This window comes from Gorilla gorilla, chromosome 10, assembly GCF_029281585.2.
Source record: "Gorilla gorilla gorilla isolate KB3781 chromosome 10, NHGRI_mGorGor1-v2.1_pri, whole genome shotgun sequence".
Classification (NCBI taxonomy): domain Eukaryota; kingdom Metazoa; phylum Chordata; class Mammalia; order Primates; family Hominidae; genus Gorilla; species Gorilla gorilla.
Genome location: NC_073234.2, coordinates 74,863,879 through 74,885,295, shown reverse-complemented (window position 1 = coordinate 74,885,295; position 21,417 = coordinate 74,863,879). Strand labels below are relative to the sequence as shown.

The 21,417-nt window shown below is 37.1% G+C and overlaps 1 protein-coding gene across 2 annotated transcripts in view; it reads right to left on the bottom strand.

The window, feature by feature from the left end:
• ITPR2 (inositol 1,4,5-trisphosphate receptor type 2) overlaps positions 1-21,417 on the bottom strand; it is a 499,301-nt gene that overhangs the window by 65,607 nt on the left and 412,277 nt on the right. For both annotated transcript variants that reach the window (XM_031000671.3, XM_055358014.1), the window contains 3 exons: positions 18,112-18,276; positions 14,145-14,340; positions 10,122-10,214 (listed from right to left, as the gene is read on the bottom strand). In XM_031000671.3, coding sequence (XP_030856531.1) covers positions 10,122-10,214; positions 14,145-14,340; positions 18,112-18,276 — 454 coding nt within the window. The remainder of the gene's footprint in view (positions 1-10,121; positions 10,215-14,144; positions 14,341-18,111; positions 18,277-21,417) is intronic.

The following is a 21,417-nucleotide window of genomic DNA, read 5'->3' as shown; positions in this document are numbered from 1 at the left end:
CAGAGCAAGACTCTGTCTTTAAAAAAAAAATACATTCAGGGTATGTAAAATATTATACTTTGCACAGAGATTGGCATACACACAATAGTTGCTTAAAAATTGGGGCAGATATTATTTCATTACTGCGGTTAAGTGTCTAAGCTTTCTCGAGGACCAACCTGGAGCTCTTGATAAGAAGCACAATGTATTTATGTGAAAAATTCTACTTAGGGATAAAGGAGGAAAGAGAAAAAGACATAATGTGACAGAAAAATTCTTATTCTTATTTTGTTTAAAGGTATTGGGATCCAACTTGAAATATAATTTCTTAGCCATTTAAAGTAGTGAAAAATTAATACTAAGTTGGATATTAGAATCAGAAATTCCTAACACTGGCAAATGACCAGAAATGTATTTTTCTCACTACAAGGTTAAAGAACCACAGGGGTGATAAATTTTGGGATTATGCAGCCACAATATGCCCGTCAAGGCATGCGTATAAAAACAACAAGAACAATTCAGTCCAACTTTATCTACGTGCTTCATGCCTACAGTGCCTTTGATACTTTGTTAAGAAAAGGCTAATTTTCCTCTTCTGAGCCGACTTTATTTTAACATCCTATGGATAAGGGATCCTGATATTTTTACTTTCTTTGGAGCTGTTTCCTTTTAAAACATGCTGGGATACACCTTGAGAGGAGGGCTGAAGTCAGAGATGAAGGTGCAAGTGCAAAATGCAGCATCAAAGACATTGGCAGAATCTGTGCTTGGTCACTTACCTTAGCGCTGAGTCCAAGGCACATTCTGATTTAAAAAGTAGGAGAACTAGAACTCCTTTGGAGGAAGGAGAAATAGGGAAGAGGTAGGGCCTGTGGTGAGAGCAATCAGAGCAGGAATGCAGACAAGGAAGCCAGACCAAGGGTGGGGGAAGCTCAGTCTGGAATGTGCTAGTGAGGTCCCCCCATACATGGCAGTAGACGCCAACATGATGGCTGAGAAGAATATGAGGAAAAACAGTCAGAAATGTGTAAGAGAGCAAAAGGAGCTTTTAAGGGGAAAAATCATTTTCCAATAATCAGGTCATGTGGAGCATGTCTACATGCTACTTTGCCACAACTGGACTTCCCATCACTACCGTCTATCTAGCGTCACGATCTGCATTCATTTATTCATTCAGGAACTACCTGGTCATGTCACAGGTGTTTGTTAAAGGCTTAGTAAATGCAGATTAATCAGCACATAAACGCTACAGGAGAGGGCTTCTACCTCTCTCCGAGAATTTGGAAATAAGATTGTTTGTTCTCTAACAGGTGAGCTCAGTAAAATCCACACACAATTCATGTGATTAGCCGTTGTGGAATAAAACGAATTGGCTGAAAAATCTATAATGAGAGAATTGGTTTTCTGAGTGTCATGTAAATGGGAGGAGAACACCCTGGTCAGGTCAATGCCAGTAATCATCCTGCTCAAGATAATCAGTACACAGGCATGCTGATTTTATACAGAAGCCTCTATGCCCTCAGTTAATAAGGTTCTACCTTCGTGAGATGCAGCCACTCTCAATATGGTAAGCCAAGTTCCCAGGCATCCAGCCTGAAAGTCAGGCTCTGAGTCATGGTAAATTCATCTAGTAAATGCCACCTTGTGGTTACCTGTGTAATCAGCTGGCCTTGCCCATGCCACACCTGCCTCCTTTCACTACTCCAACAGCCGCTGGACGAGGTGCTAGGAATATATGAGAGAAGGATGGAAGTGTCCCATCTGTAGAAAATTTATGGTCCCTAGGAAAGGTGGGTCAGCAGCTGAACAAGGGCAGTGCAGTATCACAGGATGCTGCGGAGGCAAAACAGATGCACATCTCACAGATGGGGGCTTCAGTATCCTGAAGGCGGTATCACCTGAGTTGGATTTTGAAAGAGGGTCATGATTGGCCAGTAAAACCAATGAGGGAAGACATTCCAGGCAGATAACACAGGATGAGCAAAGGCAAACAGGCACAAAAGCATGCGGGGTGTTTTGGGAAACTCAGGAAGATGGGAATGATTGAGACTTTGGTAAACACAGAAGGGTGTGGGAGGTGAGAGAAGAAACGCAAGAGGGTACCAGGTCATAAGGAGACTCACACATCAAGCTGAAGAATTTAAACTTAATCGAAATTAGGGGGAGGCACTGGAAGACTTTCAACAGGGTAAGTTGGCTATCCAGCCAGTTGGTGAAATAGTACAAGATAAAACACGTAGAAGACAAATTGGCATGTGGTAAAAGACACAGAAGTGGAAGCCAGGCATGGTGATACACGTGTGTAGGCCCCGCTACTCAGGAGGCTGAAGGGGGAATGTCACGTGAGCCCAAAAGTTGGAGACTGCAGTGAGCTATAATCACACCACTGCACTCCAGCCTGGGTGACAGAGAGACTCTGTCTCTAAAAAAAACAAGCAAACAAGCAAACAAACAACCATGCAGAAGTAGCAGTGATGCAAAGAGACAGAAATAGGGAGAGAAACTGTACACAGATAGAGGGGAGTCCCTCTAATTAACGTAGACTCTATATTAAGTAGTAGAATCGAGTTTGCCTTGACTCATCAATGTACTAAGACTTGAGTAGAAAGGCATCTCAAGTGCCAGGGACAGAAAGCCCCAGAGGTAGAAAAATGTGTGCTTGTACGATGAACAGCAAATAAACCAGTAAGTACGGGTGAGAGGAGTGGAAGACGAAGCTGGAGCGATAAACTGGGAGCTCTCTGTGAAGCTGTAGGGAGTTTGGATTTTATTGGGTGGGAAATGGAGCATCATGGAGAGCCTGAGTTGGGGTAGGGGAGGAAATATTCAAGGCAATGATTTCTGACAAATAGTCTAGTGGTGATATACTGGGTGAATTGAAGAGGAAAGAATGACTGGAGGTGGAAAGACCACTTAGGAGGCAGTTGCAATAATTCAGGCATGATGTTCTATGAGCCTCAACCAGGGTAATGGGAGAGAAGAGGCAAAGGATGAATGAAAGGAAGCTGACAGAACTGTAGGCAGAAGGGGGAAGGCAGCATTAAATACAACTCTGAGGCCTCCCAGCCATGGGTGACTTAGGAAAAGGATCGTCCCATTAGACCATAGAAATAGACCATTTAGAAGGAAGAACTGGATGTAGGGTGTTTTGATGAAAGCAAGCAAAGCATCTCAGATGATTTGTATGTTTATAGAATGAGAAGACAATAAAACATTTTTAAAAGTCAGAGAGGACAAGAGAGTTCAGAGGATACTGTGATCCAAATTAAGGAAGACAATAATTTTAAAGATGTCAAAATTGCAGAATAGTCAAAAGCAATGAGAAGCAAAAAAATAGTCACTGTATTAAACAACAGGCTCATCAGGAAACAGTAGGAAAAAGGCAAATGGTAGAGAAAAAGCAGTGTAGAAATTAAAGGAGACAGGGTCGGTCAACTGTTTTATAGGGAAATTTGGTACTGAAGGAAGGAGACTAGTAGTTTCCTAGGAGTTTCAGGGAATAAGAAAACCCAGAGGAAGGTTGAATTGGGATCTAAGATGTGTGTAGGAAGAAAGAGAGAGAACAGATGATGACAAGGAGAAGATTTCAGATGTAAGAACAATGGTCCAGCTGATGGTGGCCAGGAAGTAATGATAAACACAGGGGTAGTTATAAAAGAAGGGAGAGGGCCAGGTGCGGTGGCTTATGCCTGTAATCCCAGCAGTTTGGGAGGCTGAGGCGGGCAGACTACCTGAGGTCAGGAGTTCAAGATCAGCCTGGCCAACATGGTGAAACACTGTCTCTACTAAAAATACAAAAATTAGCTGAGCATGGTGGCACAAGCCTGTAATCCCAGCTACTCAGGAGGCTGAGGCAGGAGAATCACTTGAACCCGGGAGGCGGAGGTTGCAGTGAGCCAAGATCGTGCCATTGCACTCTAGCCTGGGCAACAAGAGCAAAACTCTGTCTCAAAAAAAAAAAAAAAAAGAAGAAGAAGAAGAAGAAGAAGAAACGAGGAGGAGGAGGAGGAGGGAGAGAACATGTTGCTTATAAACAAAAGTAAAGAATTAGTGAAAATAGACTTTTAATGTGGAGACGTTTAAAAGAACTAAATATATACCTATGAAGAACTTAGAACAGTGCTTGGTGTATAGTTAGGACTCAATACATTCTAGCTATCATAAGTATCATTACTGAGAGATGGTGGTTAAATCTCATGAAAAGTTTTGGTTTTAAAACAATAAACAAATTCTAATCTTGAATTCTATGAGGTTAAATAATCCTCATTCTCAGCTGACTAGTAAAATACAGTATTTTTTCTTAATTTATAATGCAAATAAAATGTTTTATATGAGGGAAGGAATACAAACATATTTTAGTGGCTCTGAAATAGTTCCCTCTAATCTGAGGTGTTAATCTATAAATTTTAAAAAATATTGGCCATGCTTGAATAACGGTATTTAATAATGTCATTTTTCTGCTTTAATAATTAAATTCAGTGTTTGTTATGGTTTCTTAGAAAACAAGGGATTGTCACTGAGACACGTTTGAAAGTATGAGTGCAAATGAACACCTCTTGTGGGTGGAACACCTGAGGTCAGGAGCTCAAGACCAGCCTGGCCAACATGGTGAAACACCTTCTCTACTAAAAATACAAAAACTAGCCAGGCGTGGTGGTGCATGCCTGTAATCCCAGATACTCAGGAGGCTAAGGCAGGAGAATCACTTGAACCTGGGAAATGCAGGTTGCAATGAGCTGAGATTGTCCCATTGCACTCCAGCCTGGATGACAGAGCAAGATTCCATCACAAAAAAGAAAAAACAGAACAAAAAACCTCTTGCCTGTCAGTCTTAAGCTTTAATTATAATCAATTCATTGGTGGAAATGCTGATTTTAAAAATTTCAACTATATCCAAAATGTCAGTACTGCTGGAAAAATAAATAAATAATAAGAAATAAAAATTTTAACAGGAAAAAAAATTTAAAACACTGGGGACCCAGGGGGAAGCCAAAATGTAGAATGCATTAAGGCTGACTGGTTTCTGGTATTCATCAATCTTTTCTATTAAAGTAAAATATCCAAACATATTAAATTTGAATTATTCATAAATGTTAAGTGTCTGTGAACTTTGTCCTTTTTTCTGTACATTCGAATGATTTTTACTTATAAAATAATTGTAATTGTATTTTGTAAATTGTTGCAAAAAGGCCTTGCTTTTTTTAAGGTGAATATTTTTGTTCAGGAACCAGGGAGGTCTGCAGCAAATGAAATATGAAGTTTTTTGTTTTTTTTTTTTAAACACAGTTGGTTGCCAGTTACTGTGTGAATTTTCTGGCGCTGGGACAATGACCTTCCCTGCATCCACAGGAGCCCTCTGAGGGAGCTGGCCACTCTGCCTCCTAGTCACCGTGAGGCTTGTTATTAAGCTACTGTGTATGTCTGTACCTTTTGTAACGTGGACCTGCTGTCCACAAGGTAACAAACTAAGGCTGTCATGGATGCACACTAGGGTTTGCAAGTTAAAATTTAATCCTGGTCTTAGACATAGAAGTTATTTTTAAATTTAAGTGACACATGCTGCACAACAAACCCCAGGTTCTAGCTTTCACTCTACTTTTGCAGTTAACTACATGCAGTCAAAATTTAAAAGTGGCAAAGCTGGCAGATCAAATCCATAACATTTTCAAACAGATGAATTTTATCACTTACAATGTCAAATACAAAAAGTGTATGGAAGAAACAGTAGATTAATACAGGCATTCCTGTATTTTTATTACTAATGTAGGAATACTCCCTAATTGTGAAAAGCTATTGCCACCATCTCTGGCTTCCAGCAGTATCTGTGACACACCTCCAGAGATGAAACTCCTCCACTCTCCAGATGGAATCCTCGCTTTCCTCCCTACTCTGGCAGCTATCCTTACAAAATCATCTCCACCTCTTCCCCCAACTCCTAGCTCTGCTGCAGCCTAAAAGATGGAGACTTTCCCCCAGTGTGCCTGGGAGGAACAAGTCACCATTTGTTCACAGGAAAGAGAAATGATGTTCTTTGTGTAATATATTAGGTGAAGTGCAGGTTATAGAGGTTTTCCTGGGAAGCCTTTTATAAGAGTTTGTATTCAGGGTCATGAATAACATCCAAACAAAACAGTTTATCAAGCTTAACATTATTAGTATTTTGGGCTAGATGATTCTTTGTTGTGGACTGTCCTGTGCAATGTGGGATGCTTAGTAGCATCCCTGTCCTCTACCCACTAGATGCCAGTAGCACCCCATCCCAGTTGTGACAACAGACATGTCTCTAGACATTGTCAGATGTCCCTGGGGGGTTGGGGTAGGGGTGGGGACAAAATCAACTCCAGTTCATAAATACGTAACAGAGAATATTTATATTCAAGAAATTGTCTTTAGTAGGTATAAAGAAAGACTTAAAAAAATCTATCCAAACATACTCAGTGAAATGAAATAATCTCAAATTTTGGTTAGGGAAGAAATAATTTATAGTGATCTTTTAATTAGGAGGCAATAAGACAGAAGGTTGGAATATAAGCTTTGAAATCTATGTTGATATACATTGACTGACTAGCTGTGATCTTGGCAACTTATTTAATGCCTCTTTCCTTAGGGTCCCTACCGAAAATGTAAGGATAACTAGTAGTATGTATCTATCTCACAGGGTTGTTGTGATAATTAAGTGACATAATGCACACAATGTGCTCAGCACAGTACCTGAAATGAGTAAGCCTTCTCCAGGTCCTTGAACATGTCTCAGGGCGTTCACTCTCAGATGTTCCATGTGGCCAGAACACAATTCTCCCTCCTCTTGGCCTGACTAGCTCCTTTTCATCCTCCAAGTCTCAACTTAAGTAATTCCTCTTAGAAAGGTCTCTCTGTCTAATCTCCGAACAGCCAATCTCTATTGTGATGATCAGTCATACCACTGTTAGTAATACTCATCTTATCTTATAACTTTTTATGTTTCCCTTACTGTAAGTTCTATAAAGGCCAGAATCATGTTTGTTTATTCAACACTGTGTCCTCAACAGCTAGCATGGTGACTGGCCCAGAGTAGAGGCTCAACAAATATAACTATGTGAAAAAATGAATGAAGGAATGAATACACAAGGCTTTTATTATATTATCATCCTCATCATCAAGGTTTGTACTGAATAGACTTAACTACTCTCCCGTTTTCTAAAAATATTTACTTTTTAAATTTTAAGATCAAAATGTCACAATAGTAATAACGTATGAAATAATTACAATAGACCATTTGGTTGAGCATCAACAATCATGCCTGGGGAGTTATATAAAGCCTAACATTTACAGGATTACACAGAGCTGGGCAGCCAACCATCCTGGGAGAGTCTCACACTATGAATGATCTGGAAGACCTCATTCTAGGAGAGTGGCCCTGGCAGTTCTCTCTCTCTGTGCCTTGGGAGCCCTGGCTACCACGCTGTGGGTGAGACTCAGATCCTCTTCTGGGCCCACTGAGTCAGCCCTCTTTGTACACTCTGGAACAAGTACTAGCTTTGTTGCTGGTTCACTAGCAAAGCAATATTTTGTCTTGAAATCAAACCACAGTTAAAGTATATTTGCTTTAAAATAAAGGAAACAATATTAAAGAAATATTCAGAGATAGAAGACCAATGCAAGCATAGGGCCACTGATACTTGGAACCATGTTGTTACAATAAAATATTTGTGTTAATAATACACTTTTTAACATATTGTTTTTCATACTCTGTTAAGGGGGAAAATGTTGAATTAAAAGAGAAATAAATACTGATGACAATAATCTGAACTTTGAGGTGGCCAAAGAGATCCCAGGAGTCATTTAATTTTACCCAGCTATTTCAACTATGTCCAAGTTTTCAAAATCTCTTTTTAAAAAGTGATTTTTTAAAAAGCCATGGATAATGATGGAAAATGAGGGACACCTGTAGACCTGAATTTGAGACTGTGACAGACTCTGCAAGCTGCTGAAAAATGCTGTTTGACACCAGGACAAGATACTAAAGTGGATCACTAAAGAGACAGTGTGAGTTAGGACTAACCCACACTATCAGTGCATTCAGTACACGTTCAGACTAACCTCAAATTAGAAAAGTAGCAGACATCATGTATCTGGGCTTTGGCAAAAAGTCTTTGATAAAAAGTCTCATGATATCCTTTGAAAAAAGATAGAGGAACATGGGCTGAATGATATTAACAGTTTCTTTAAGAGAGATTTCTATGCAACTGAAGAATTGCACAAAATGCAACCATGTCCATGTGAGAGCACGTTCTAGTGCTTAGCACTGCATTGCTGTCCTATGCATTTCTGGCACCTTTAATGGAAATCTTCTAGAACAGAGGTTGGCAAAAAAAAAAAAAATTCTGTAGCCAGATGGCAACTATCTTAGGCTTACATACAGTTTCCATCACATGTTTTTCTTGGAAAAAAAAAAACTTACAATCATTCTTAGCTCAAGGGCTGTATAAAACTAAAGCAAGTCATATTTTCCCATGGGATATAGTTTGCCATCCTCTGTTCAAGGGTGTATCAAACTTGAGGACATGAAGGAGAATAAATATATTGCTTGACAGAATCAGGATCCATACGGACACCATGAAGCTCATGGCACATTAGAACTGGAAGGGACCTGAAACCGAGAGATCTTCTGGGCAAAGACCTCCTGTCTATTCACTGGTCAAATTGCGACAACCTGGGATTATGGGCTGGCAGAAATATATAGAAAAAAAATGCATGGGCTTCTATTTGAAATCCCAAACTCCTAATTATATGAGAACAGGGTGGTTGTTTATGACATGACAGCTGAACCAGTGAAGAATGGCATTTTAGCCAAGAGTCAGCCAAATATGGGTCAAGAGTGTGATGTGGTTCTAAACTCCAGTATCCAGAATAAGACAGCACCTTTCAACTGCTTGCCCCGGAGTGTCATGGCAGTACTCAGTGTTATAGTATGTGAGGAAAGCTGAAGAAATTGGAGGTGTTTAGATTGGAGGATGCAAATAGCAGGATTTTAGAAACTGCAGAGCACAATAATGCTATACGAGTCAAGAATGAGCTGGTTCTTATTGTGAGCCTTGACTGGGAGAGCAGGCGACAGGGGAGAGAAGTGCTGGTGACAGCTGCCCACAGCGCCTATGGCTGCTGGGACACTGGATGGAATGTATTCATGTGCTTAATTCTCTCTTTAGGTCAAGAAGCATAAAATATTTAGTCAGTAGAAGGGTCTATTCATTATTCCTCAAGCAATAGTCCAACATCTCAAGGAAAAGGCCATTTAGGAAAGAAAGCACTATCATTATGACCAGACAAACAGTGTGGTCCCAGATGGAAACTGGGGAACTCCACACTTACACTATGCTTAACTCTTTCTTCCCTTATCTGTCCTAAGTCTAACTTTGCCCTCTGTAGATACAAGACATCAACTCCTACTAACTCTGCTCCTTTTAGTATATGACAACCCTTAAGATATTTGAAGACATACACTCCCTAAATCTTTGCTGCTTCAGGAAACAGGTCACTAATTTATTCTACAGTTCATTATATATGACACATGCCATAGTTTCCAGCCTGCCACATCCTATGAGATCAATTCAGAGTTTAAAAAATTATTATTTTTATATGTATGGTTCCATTTGATCCTGTGGAGGCAGGGAAAGTTTCATTCTCATTCTCTCTCTAGAGAGAGAGAGATAGGCAGGCAAGTCATCTGAACAAAGTCCAGGAAATTTGCATAACTTGTCCAAGACATAGAGCTAGAGACTGTCAAGTCCAGGATTATTACCAAGTCTTTTGAATTATAAGCCCATACTCTTCCCGATCCTGTGTTAAAGGCTACACAGCTAAAAGGGACTCACTTAGTGTGGTTTGCAATATGGTAATAGAATCTTCAGCAGCACATACCACAGTGTAAATGTGCTAAATACTCCTGAATAGAAACAATATAAGGAACAGGAGAGGGGTACAAAATGACCAATGTGGGAATCCTTTCTCCAGTTCAAATCATCTTGGTTCTTTTACTCTCTGTTCTTCTATTTCGATCCATCATGAAATTTGTAGAGCAATTCCCTAAGAGGTAATAATATTTACTAAATAAAACTTCAAAGATATCAAGTTCATACTGACCCAGAGTCCTTTCTACAAACCTGTATTTGAAGCTGGAATTGTGGGTGAACAGTTCTCCTTGGCACATGCTTCCATCATGGTAGTTAAAGTCATAGTAGGCACTTGATGACTGCCTAAGAAAATACAAAGTAGTATATAATATAGAGTCATATATGCACATGATGAAAACTGAACCTACAGTTCTAAAGATATGTAAATTAAAGGCATTCATACTCCAACTTAGCTGTGTTCCTAAAGTCCTAGGAAGTTAGTATGGAATTCTGAACACAGTTTTGCCTATTGAAGCAATTTTATAAATGGAGAATAGCTTCATAGGCCAACCCACTAAAAGCCTTTTATACCTTTTTTAAGTGGTTGAGATAAAGTATTAATACTGTAGACCTTTACATCCATGTGTAATAATGTTTCCATGGGCAAACTCATTCAGGGTTCTGACTTGGGATGCCAGGAACATATTCCCCTCAATGCAGTTGGCAGTCCCTGAGCCCTAAGCCACTGGTCCCTACAACTGAGGCAGGGACTGCTGCTGGTAGTGGTTCTAACCGTCAGGTACAGGCTCTAGGGAACTAAGGGCATCATATGCCTTGGGGAGCAAAAATCTTCTGCCAGATCTGTGTTCAGGATCTTCTATTCTTCCATAGTCCCCAGGAATCCATCTGCTTCCTGGCTCACCACCTATTTCCCTGACCCAGAATAGAACAGAAAATAGTCACCCTCCTATTTGTATGAAACAACGTTTTATTTTTTTAAATGTTGTTTTTGTTAGTAACAAATATGAAGTAAAGAGGTTCCTCTCAAACCTATTTTTCACATAGAGCCATCAAGGGAAGTCTTCATGATGGAGAGACAAGGGTAGGTCCAGTTGTAGCTACAAAGGCTGTAGCAGTATTGAAGTGCATTTCCCAGCAATGCCACACCATGATTAGCCTGACTGTGACTAATCAGCTGAGATGGGGTAGAAATGGCAAAGGAAAGCTGGAGTTTGAAGGAAACATGAGGAGGAGGAGGCAGAGTGAGGCTGGGGTTGCCAGCCACACAAACACTGGAGCTGAGAGAGCTAGTGTCCTCCCCAGACACAGATTTATCTCCATCCCCTGAGGGTGGGCACATCCCCATTAATCCTGAGTTGAGGGTGTGCGGGTGTGGGGGGTCAGAAAGTGAGAGAACAGTGTGCCCTGTGGCCATTCCCTTACTTAATACTTACTGAAGCATCCTGCTAGGCCCCGCAGGCCCAGAGCTGAGGCCTGGAAGAACAACAGTTAACTAGAGGACATAGAGAGATATAGACACAATTATAATTGACTGGAGAGAGGGAAGTACAGATTTTTTTTTTAATGTAATACATTAGAGGAGGAAGAAGTGAATTCTAGGAGGGGGAAAAAAACCCAGAAAGCTTTTTGGAAAAGGGTCCATCTAAAGGAGTCATAGGACTTAGATTCATCAAGGTAAGGCAGGGAGCAAAGGGGGTGATTCCAGGTACAATTTGTCTGACAAAAGGCGCAGAGGTCAATGAACGTATGGACCAGCCAGAGTGACCAGAGCTACCAGCCACTACTTTAAACCAAGAACCCCACATCCAGTGCAGATCTAAAGGCTGTGAACCAATGAGAGACAGTGAGAGCTATGGTTGGAATGAGTAATTTGGGCAGGCAGAAGAGAGGCTATAGGTGGGGAAGCCACATAGGCGGCTCCAGCAGAATTCTGGGTGAGTAGAAATGAAGGTGAGAAACAGAAGGGCGAGAAACAGGAGGATGGCCCTGAAAATGGGGAAGAGGGACAGGTGTGGGCGAGAGAAACTGTCACCTCCACTTCTCAACAGATCCTTCTCTCTAAGTTCATGGACTTTTCTAAGACACCAATTTCCTGAACATTGCTCAAGTGGCGTCTACTTCATCTATCAACCCAGATTCCTCTGGTCCTGCAGGCAGGATCTGCGTTTGCAATGGCATTTGCCAATTACCCGTCCTCTATTCTCACAGGGCCCTGTGATGGCTTTACCATTCAGCTTTAGAACTCAACGTCCCCTCATTGCTCCCACCAACTGATTTTCTGATCTTTTCTTCTCATTCGCTAAATAGTTGCATATTTCTCTGCACTCCAAATTTCACTGGCTACCCAGGGGTGTCCTCAATAATGTCACTCAATATACATAGTCAACTTTGCAAGTAAATAGTGTCCAATACATGAAAGAATAAACTTAGCACTATGTATCAATAGAAACAATATGCGGCATTAGAAATGAAATTTGAAATATTATGAAAACAAGGGTGTTTTTCCTAGGGCATCATGTCATGTATAATCTCAGTCTATGAAACAAACACTCTTAATCTATGAATAATCAAGGGTTTAACTTTGTTAACTGTCCCCATATGCTGGGTTTTCATAGTATGTATAAAAGCTTTATTGAACAGCATTCTATATGAATGTGTATAAATGTTTTTAAGTAAAGAGCTTGAAACTTCTGGTCTACTGCTGCCCATTTTGTAAAAAACAAAAAAAAGAAAAAAGACATTTTTCCAAAGAAAATATTTATGTTCATAACACAATGATAACCAAGTTACTTTTTAAATAGCACAAAATATTTACCACTTGATTTGTAAGACAATAACTACTGCACACATTTTGAATTCATAAATTATGATTCAGCTTTAGACTCAATCTGTACTGACTTACTCAATGTCATCATGCCTCAAATCTAGTAAGTAATTAATGTGGAGGTTTTGGGAAGCAGATAGTGTACATGTATATATATATATATATATATATATATATATATATATATATATATATATATACACACACACACACACACACACACACACACACACAAACACAAGTCCCCATATTTATACCTGTAAAACTCTGGGAAAAGTAACATTTAAGGAAGAAGAACAAGAAAGACAGCAACAGAAAATACTCTATGTTCCTGTGAATAAAGACTAATACCTAGGTATAAAATTCAGGACAGTCTCAAGTTTAATAACTTCCATCCACATATATGATGTTTCCATTCTGTGCTTTGATGACTGAGACTTACTAATAGACTTAAGTGCTATAATCTAAGTACTACCATATATCGTCAATTTAATAATTAAGAAATGTTTGTTAAAGGCAAGACAGAATACCATTTGCAAGGCATCACTAATTAAATCCTAGTTTTACATTTAATGGTTTGAGGAGAAAGAGTGTCATATTTTGGTTTCCATTCTCTACAACCCATAGTCGGCGGAATCACCCAGAGAAACCATTAGCAAAGTGCAGAACTATGATTTCTACCCAGCAAAGCAGGGGAGGAGGAAAAAGAATAATAAACTTCAGAAGCTTAACCAAAACAACACAAGGTAGGAAAGGGAGAAAAACACTTTAGAAAGCTTAATAAATAAAAAAATCAAAATAACACGGAGAGAATAAAGCCTAACACCACAGGAATCACACTGATTATAAATGGACGGTGCCTAACCAGTCATGACAAAAATAGAGTATAGAAATTCTGAAAGTCACACACTGATAGATTTGGTCCATTAATCCCAATATTTTGAGCATGTCTTCCTTCTTTTGCTCAATATTTTGAGCAAATTTCTTATGATCTGGTGGTTTCAAATCAAAGCATTTATCATTTTCAGTTATTTAAGTATAATATGATACACTATGATCAAACATGTATGGAATAATGATTGTGAATGATGCTAGCTGTTATTTTTGGGGAGACAGGGAAAAAGAGGAGGAAAAGATTTTTAAAGTTATTATCCTGCACTGAAGTTGTTGACTATCTTTTGGAATATAGTCAGCTTTATTGAAACTTTCCTACCGAGACTGAGCTGGAATGATGTTTCTCATGTAAGTATTTCCCTATACACACTGACAGCTAATATACAGCCTAAGAGTACTTCACATTCCTGACTCTTAGTAGTAAACAAAACATATTCTCAAAGGAATAAAAGAAAACATTTCCTCTATTCGTGTTTATCTGTGATCCTGTTAACAAGCTACACACAAGTCATATCTGCCATCAGAGAAACCTCATTTAGTGGTAATAGCAATACCTGTAACAGGAGTTCGGTTTTTCAGCCTATCAACTTCCATAGTGAAGTCATCCTTCAAAAAAAGGAACCCAATAATGGAAAACAGGTAGACGAGGATGAGAGCCAGGACTGCAGTTAGAATAATAGAGCGGCCATTTCGTGTGACACTTTTTATGACATTCAGCAAAGTCTCTTCTCTGTACACCAAATCAAAAAGCTACAAAGATAAAGAAAACACTAATAAGAAAATAAGGCATTGGAGGAAAAGGTGAACAAACAAAAACATAATTACAAATACAAATGCAAGCCATTCTAGTTTATATATAAAGAAATAACCTAAACCACCTTAAAATGAACCAAAGTATTTATTTCTTCTCCAGCTGGAATATATTAATAAATTGTTTTTGTATAAAGATACATCTAGCACAACATATAATGTGCATCTGTTGGTTTCATAACCAACATAATATCAATTTACTAAAACATTACAGAAATAGCTTAGTTTTACATTTGAATTCAGAAAAGTTACATTGTACTTTACCAGCTTAGCTACTTATTCACTTATTCTTTATTTTTGGTCTTACTGATATTCTGCAGTTACTTCTGGAATATGTAAAATGGCTTAAGTGAGAATGCTGAATTAGGTCCTCCTGAGTGATGAATAATTGACAAATTCATTAAATGTATTACTTAATCAAGGGATTAGAGGTGAAATTGTAAGAACAGTTTCATGAGTCTGATGCAGCGGGAAAAGTATGAAATTAAAAAATATTTGGGAAATGCAAACATCCTTCCTCAGTAACAGGATATAACGAGGAAAAAACCTATTACTTTAGTATATACTTTTGGAAATGGAAGTATAAACAAAAATATAATATGTACATTGCTAATTGATTTTCTCTAATAGGTTACTACCTATTTTGTCTTCAGTAGTAGAAAATCTATGCACTAGTCAAGCTATGTGTTTGCAATCTGTGGTAGACACTAAGGACAATTTTATTTATTGCTACATTATAAAGTTGAAATTATACATTAGAAAGTACATGTTTTATTATTAAAATCTGGTTAAATGCAATAAAATCACATTCACTTTTAGAAAGGTATAAATATCTGTTTGGAAATGAATAGTATTTTTAAAATTGGAATAATTGAGGTTTGTCTTCTATCTGTGGGCAGTAATTAGAGTTTCTGAACTGGCTGAAATGATCAATTATGTGTCATATACCCTTTCAGGACCTTGTCTATTTTTTTTCTGAGTACTGAGAGTTATACAGTTACTGTCCAATTTAATTGTAGTCTTGCAAATAATTGCTGTCTAGATATTAACTTGTTTGCTCACCTATGGAAACTGCTATTTTACGATGGTTAAATTTTTTTAAAGTCTATTTTGCTATCTATTTACCTGCTGGAAGGAGCAGCCAGCTTTAGAAATGAAGTCAATATTCTTCAGTACAGACAAATTAACTAATGCACATTCAACTTCCAAATTGTCAACACTGTGGCTTATTAAATTTATTTAAGCAGTAAGTTGACATAGTCGAGATTTTTCTTTAAGTCATCTCGGCAGAGGTTTAAAGAAAAAAAAATCTGGCAACGTGCTGTAGGTCAGCTCTAGAGAACGTTTATAGCTTTCAGGAGCTCCTAGGATGCTTGCTAAAAATGCATATGCCTGGGTTCCATTCTAGGCCCATGGAATCAGAATCTTACAAAAGCTGTTGACATTGGGCAAGCTGATTGTTCTTTCCATTTATTTCTGAAAACAAAATCTAGAGTGTGGTTTTTATTATTCTGGATAAAGGACTGACAATTGTGGGTACAACAGGGAATTAATATTCAAATATTTTTTCAAATATAAAAAATCTTTTAAAAATATGCGTACATACGATTTTTGGTATTATGTATACTACAATTTTCTTCTAGTCCTCTAAACATCAAAATGGACTATATCCTTTTCAGAACCAACCCAATAAAAACAAACTACCATCAATATTGTAAGATTTGAAACATAAAAGACCAGAGGAAAATAAAATTAGAAAATGGGGTTAATAAAAACATAAACATGTGTACATCATTTCACATGTTTTTCATATTATCTGATATGGTTTGGCTCTGTGTCTCCACCCAAATTTCATGTCGAATTGTAATCGCCATGTGTCAGGGGAAGGACCTGGTGGGAGGTGATTGGATCATGGGGGTGGTTTCCCTCACGCTGTTCTTGAGACGGTGAGGGAGTTCTCTGGAGATCTGATGGTTTTAAAAGTGGCAGTTTCCCCCGTGCTCTCCTCTCTCTCTTCTGCCACCATGTAAGACATGCCTTGCTTCCCCTTCACCTTCCACCATGATTGTAAGTTTCCTTAGGCCTCCCCAGCCATGTGGAACCGTGAATCAATTAAACCTCTTTTGTTTATATATTACTCAGTCTCAAGTAGTATCTTCATAGCAGTGTGAGAACGGACTAACACATTATCTGTTTAATGGATCTTGATATTCCTATCCATTTTATAAACAAGAAAGTTGAGCACAAAAGTATTATAAACTCATCAAATTGCATACATTAAATGGGTATAGCTTTCTGTATGTCAGTCATACTTCAGTAAAGTGGTTTAAAAATTATAGAATATTACATGTCAGTCAGGTAAAAGTGCTGGGTATAATAGGACTTTATATATCACAGACTGGTTAAAAAATGAACTTTTTCTGGTGAATCAGGGCAAAAAGAATTCATTTAGATTGTTAGAACAGACAAAATATCTGTTGCTGAATAATCTAACTTAACTGCCTATAAGTTTATATGAAAACATAATAGACAAATCTACTCTTCACTGTGGCTCTTTCATTTTATTTATTTATTTTTTTATTATACTTTAAGTTTTAGGGTACATGTGCACATTGTGCAGGTTAGTTACATATGTATACATGTGCCATGCTGGTGCGCTGCACCCACTAACTCATCATCTAGCATTAGGTATATCTCCCAATGCTATCCCTCCCCCCTCCCCCGACCCCACCACAGTCCCCAGAGTGTGATATTCCCCTTCCTGTGGCTCTTTCAAATGTTTGAGGGTATATGGAAAATTGGCCTCATTTCAGTCTTCTCATATCGGTGCGCTAGATAATAGGGAGGCAGGAGGTGCTGGATTTGTCCCTCATGACTCAGGCAAATTCCTCAACAAAATGTTTTTAGATGTTTAACTTGTTTTCAGGGATCATCTTATTGGACAATGCTCTCCACTATGCCAACTATGAACTGGAAAGATAAATAAATTGTTCCTATGGCATCGTGATGGTAACCTGGTAGTGCTTTTTAAGTTTCAAAACATTATCACACATTTATATTGACTCCTCTCCTGGTTTATGGCTATAAACCAGTACATATGTAGGAAGGTAAATCAGAATTTTTTTAAAAAGTAACCTTTAGAAAAAAATTTGAAAGAGCCACTTAATGAGTTAAATATATGTAGATAAGTTTAACAGCAATGACATATTAAACCGAAAACTATAAGATTGTTGTTAAAACAACTGTCTCTTTGCTATGATGGTTTTTTTAAATCCCCCTCATTTTACTTATATGCTATTCTAAAGGTACACATAATTTTTGATATTATAAATAAAATACAATGATTTCAGTACCTAAGAAAATATACCCCTATTTTGTCTCCCACACTGTAGAGAATCTTTAAATGTAAAGGGAAATATTAGTTGGCTGAAAGCAAAAGCAGCCCTTGTCATGTGAAGCCTGGGTCAAGAGGTGGGGTGACTGGTTGCTTCTCAGAGAGGAAATAAAGAACTCCACCACCTGTGTGGTTTCCCAAAGAAAAAAGATTACAAGTGATAATAATTCACGCTTTTCCTAGGAAATTCTAAAAATAACATAATTTGTCCTAAATGTCAGGCTTTGCTTAAAAAAAAAAATCAAAGGAAGAGGCATAAGAAGCAGCAGCATTGTGTACTTTTTCAGCAGTGATTGTCCACATAGAGACGTACTCACCAGGAAGCTATAGAAGAATTCATGGACAAAAAGGCCCAGCATGCAAACCAGGACATACGCCACGTGATAGAGAAAGGCCATATCCAGGATGACTGCTCGGTACCCACGGGTGAACGTGCCACGATTTCCAACAAAACTCACCAGAAAAACAATTTTATTACAAAGCTAAAGGGAGGAAAGGATTACAGATTACTGTCTTATTTATCCTGAAACTCACATGGATGAAAACTACTATTCATAAAGTCCATGACTTTTTGACATGGATGAAACAATTATTCATTAAAATCTATGACTTTTTGACATGGATGAAAACTATTATTCATAAAGTTCATGACTTTTTTCATAATTTCTCATTTTGTAGGTCTTCAGCATTGCTTACAAATTGGCATGTAAACATAATACACGCAAAACTTGCATCCTTTGCAGTTCCAGGAAGAGAGAGAATGATAAGAGACTATGCAATCAAGACAGGTCTGGATTTAAATCTTGGCTCTTCCATTACTGTTGTGTGACCTAGTTCATGCAGCTGAAGGCCTTGATGGTTTATTCTGAAAAACTGGAATAAAAGAATTTCCATCTCATAGAACCCCTCGGAGGATTAAATGATATAATACATATGAAGTCCTTAATACAATGACTCCTAAAAATATTACTATTATATTTTTATGGTAAATATGTAAAATGTTTTTATTATGCTGTAAATATAACAGAAAAATATCTTTTCAGGAAATATCCAGAGATCTGTTCTTGATTTTGTGTTTTTATCATGGACTTTGTTTACTGAGTACTATTTTAAACAAGTAAGTGATTAAAATTATTTTTGCATTTAATTTATTTTATATACATAGAAATATAAATGTACTTATATACCTGAGTTAAAATAAATATAATGTATGTATGTATTTTCTAAGACCTATGTGTGATAATAATTCAATAAACATTTTGGAGTGTTTATTATGCTTCTGACTATGTACGGTATTTATATTCAAACCACATTTCATATTGCCTTTTGTGGCATAATTTTGGAATGTAGAAATTTATACTGAGATCCTTTGGCAATAATAACGATGTGTGTGCACTGATTTACAAACTTAGCACCATCTATTTAGTTCTAGAATCACTGCAGTAATTATAAACCAAAGAGCCAATTTTGTGTCTTAGTCATCAAGGAAAGAATTACAGATTTCAAGGGTTTACAGTTTGCTCCTCCTAATTGTTCCGAGTTCTTTAGGTTATCTACTGGAACCATATTTGTCCTTAAATGTCCAATTTTAACTTTGTAAAAACAGGTTGCTCTTTGCAACATTGTTGATGTGTTCAATATATATTAACAAATTATCGAATGATTTTTAAATAACATAAGAAGGACCATAACACTTTGAAGTAGATGCAAAATTGGAGGGATTGGAAAACCTTTTCCTTTCAATTTCTGAAGTTCAAATCAATACAGATGAAGTGAGAAATGGGTTACTATTACATGTTTTGAAGAGCCAACCAAATTAACAACATAGCAACTAAAAAGGCCAAACCTTTCCTAAATTTCTCCCCTGCTGATTAAGTATCCTCTCAATAATCAATGTTATCACTTCATTCATGTCTTATTTCACTGTTTAGAGTTTCAACATCAATATCTTATGCTATTATTAAGTATAGCTGTAGCATAATGAATGTATTTATATTTTCTGCCCAAGAGCAGGTTTAATATTGTAAGAAGTTATTATTTAAAAACCCAGGAAATATATAAGAATACTAATCTATATGACACATTTAACAATAAACAGCTCTGAAAATGGTGAAAAAGAGTGTCCAGAAGAAGCCATATTCAGTAGTTAATTATTTAAATTGTTTTGAATGCCATTATTTAAATGTGTACTATTTACCTTGATTCATCCACCAGAGTTCATCAATATGAAATAGAAATATGTTGTATAAAAATAAAATTAATAATTGGAGTCGTGAGTTTTCAGAAAGACGAATGATATGTTTAAGACACATTGTTTATATGATTTCTAATTCTCTAAATGAAATCATAAAAATTACGCAGAAAAACTATTTATAAGCTCCATATACTGAGGAAAAAAAATACACAATTTAAATTCTCAAAAAGAATAATACATTTAATTTCTCAAATAATGCAAAAACAAGGCCACATTTCTTCCTAAAAGAGACTCCGCCATTTTCACTTGAAAAATAAAGATTTGCCTTATTTGTTTTCAGGTTTTGGTTTTTGTTTTATTTTTGAACCTTGATCTAGAGCTTGATGAATAGATTCCTGTTCTCTTGACTAAGTCTTGACGTGGAGTGGAGTTGATAACTGACAGTGGCGTCTACCTATTTCTGTTGAGATAAAAAACAGGGAACTTGGTGTCCTTTTGTTTTAAAGTGTTCATATGAAGAGGAAATATGTGCAAGAATAAATGATTCGGGTGGGAAAGAAGTTGAGCTGTGAATTCTCCTTTCTTCATGAAACTTACAAATTGTTTTCATATAGCATTTTCCATGAAAGCTTGGAATATTTATGCCAAGAATGAGCAAGTTGCTAAAACAGTCTCCCTTTTCATGTCATGAAAAAGTTGACATCGTCTAACCAGTCCTTCATTTGTCAGTGCCATTATAGCAAGGGTCCACTTGGGTGACGAAAAGTGGATGGTGTGCCCAGGAAACTGGGCAAGATGGTCACAAGGCTCTTCTGAGCTGGTGCTAAGAGGTTCCTCAAGTCAACACACACATTTCAATTTCAAGGACCATAACTGTCCTATATATTTTTTTCTTACTCTGTCTATTATTCAAAGCCATCCCTGATACAGTTTTTGTTGGGGATGAGGTGAATTGTGTGACAGTGGGGAAAGGGATGGAATTGAAACAGCATCAATGCAAGCTTTGGGACAGTCTTTAAAAAATGATAATACACCATCCAAATGATTTACCAATAGGTCTTCTAAAAAAAAAGGAAAATTAATGTTTGTTTGTTAATGTATACTAAAGTTCATTACATTTACTTAAGTTTATTTAAATTATCTATTTGCTAATTATTTATGAAATTATTACTAATTACTAAATAACTAAATTACTTACTAATTATTTACTAAATGATTAATTAATATATTTAATTTAATTTATTAGTTAATAATTTAGTAAATAACTAGTAAATAATTTAACTAATTAGTTAAACTATAAAGTATATATGAAAATACTACTTAATTATTTAACCAATAATTATTATTGAATTATTGAATAATTATTATTGAATAATAATAAAATACTACTTTATTGAACAATTTAACTAATTATTTAATTAATTAGATA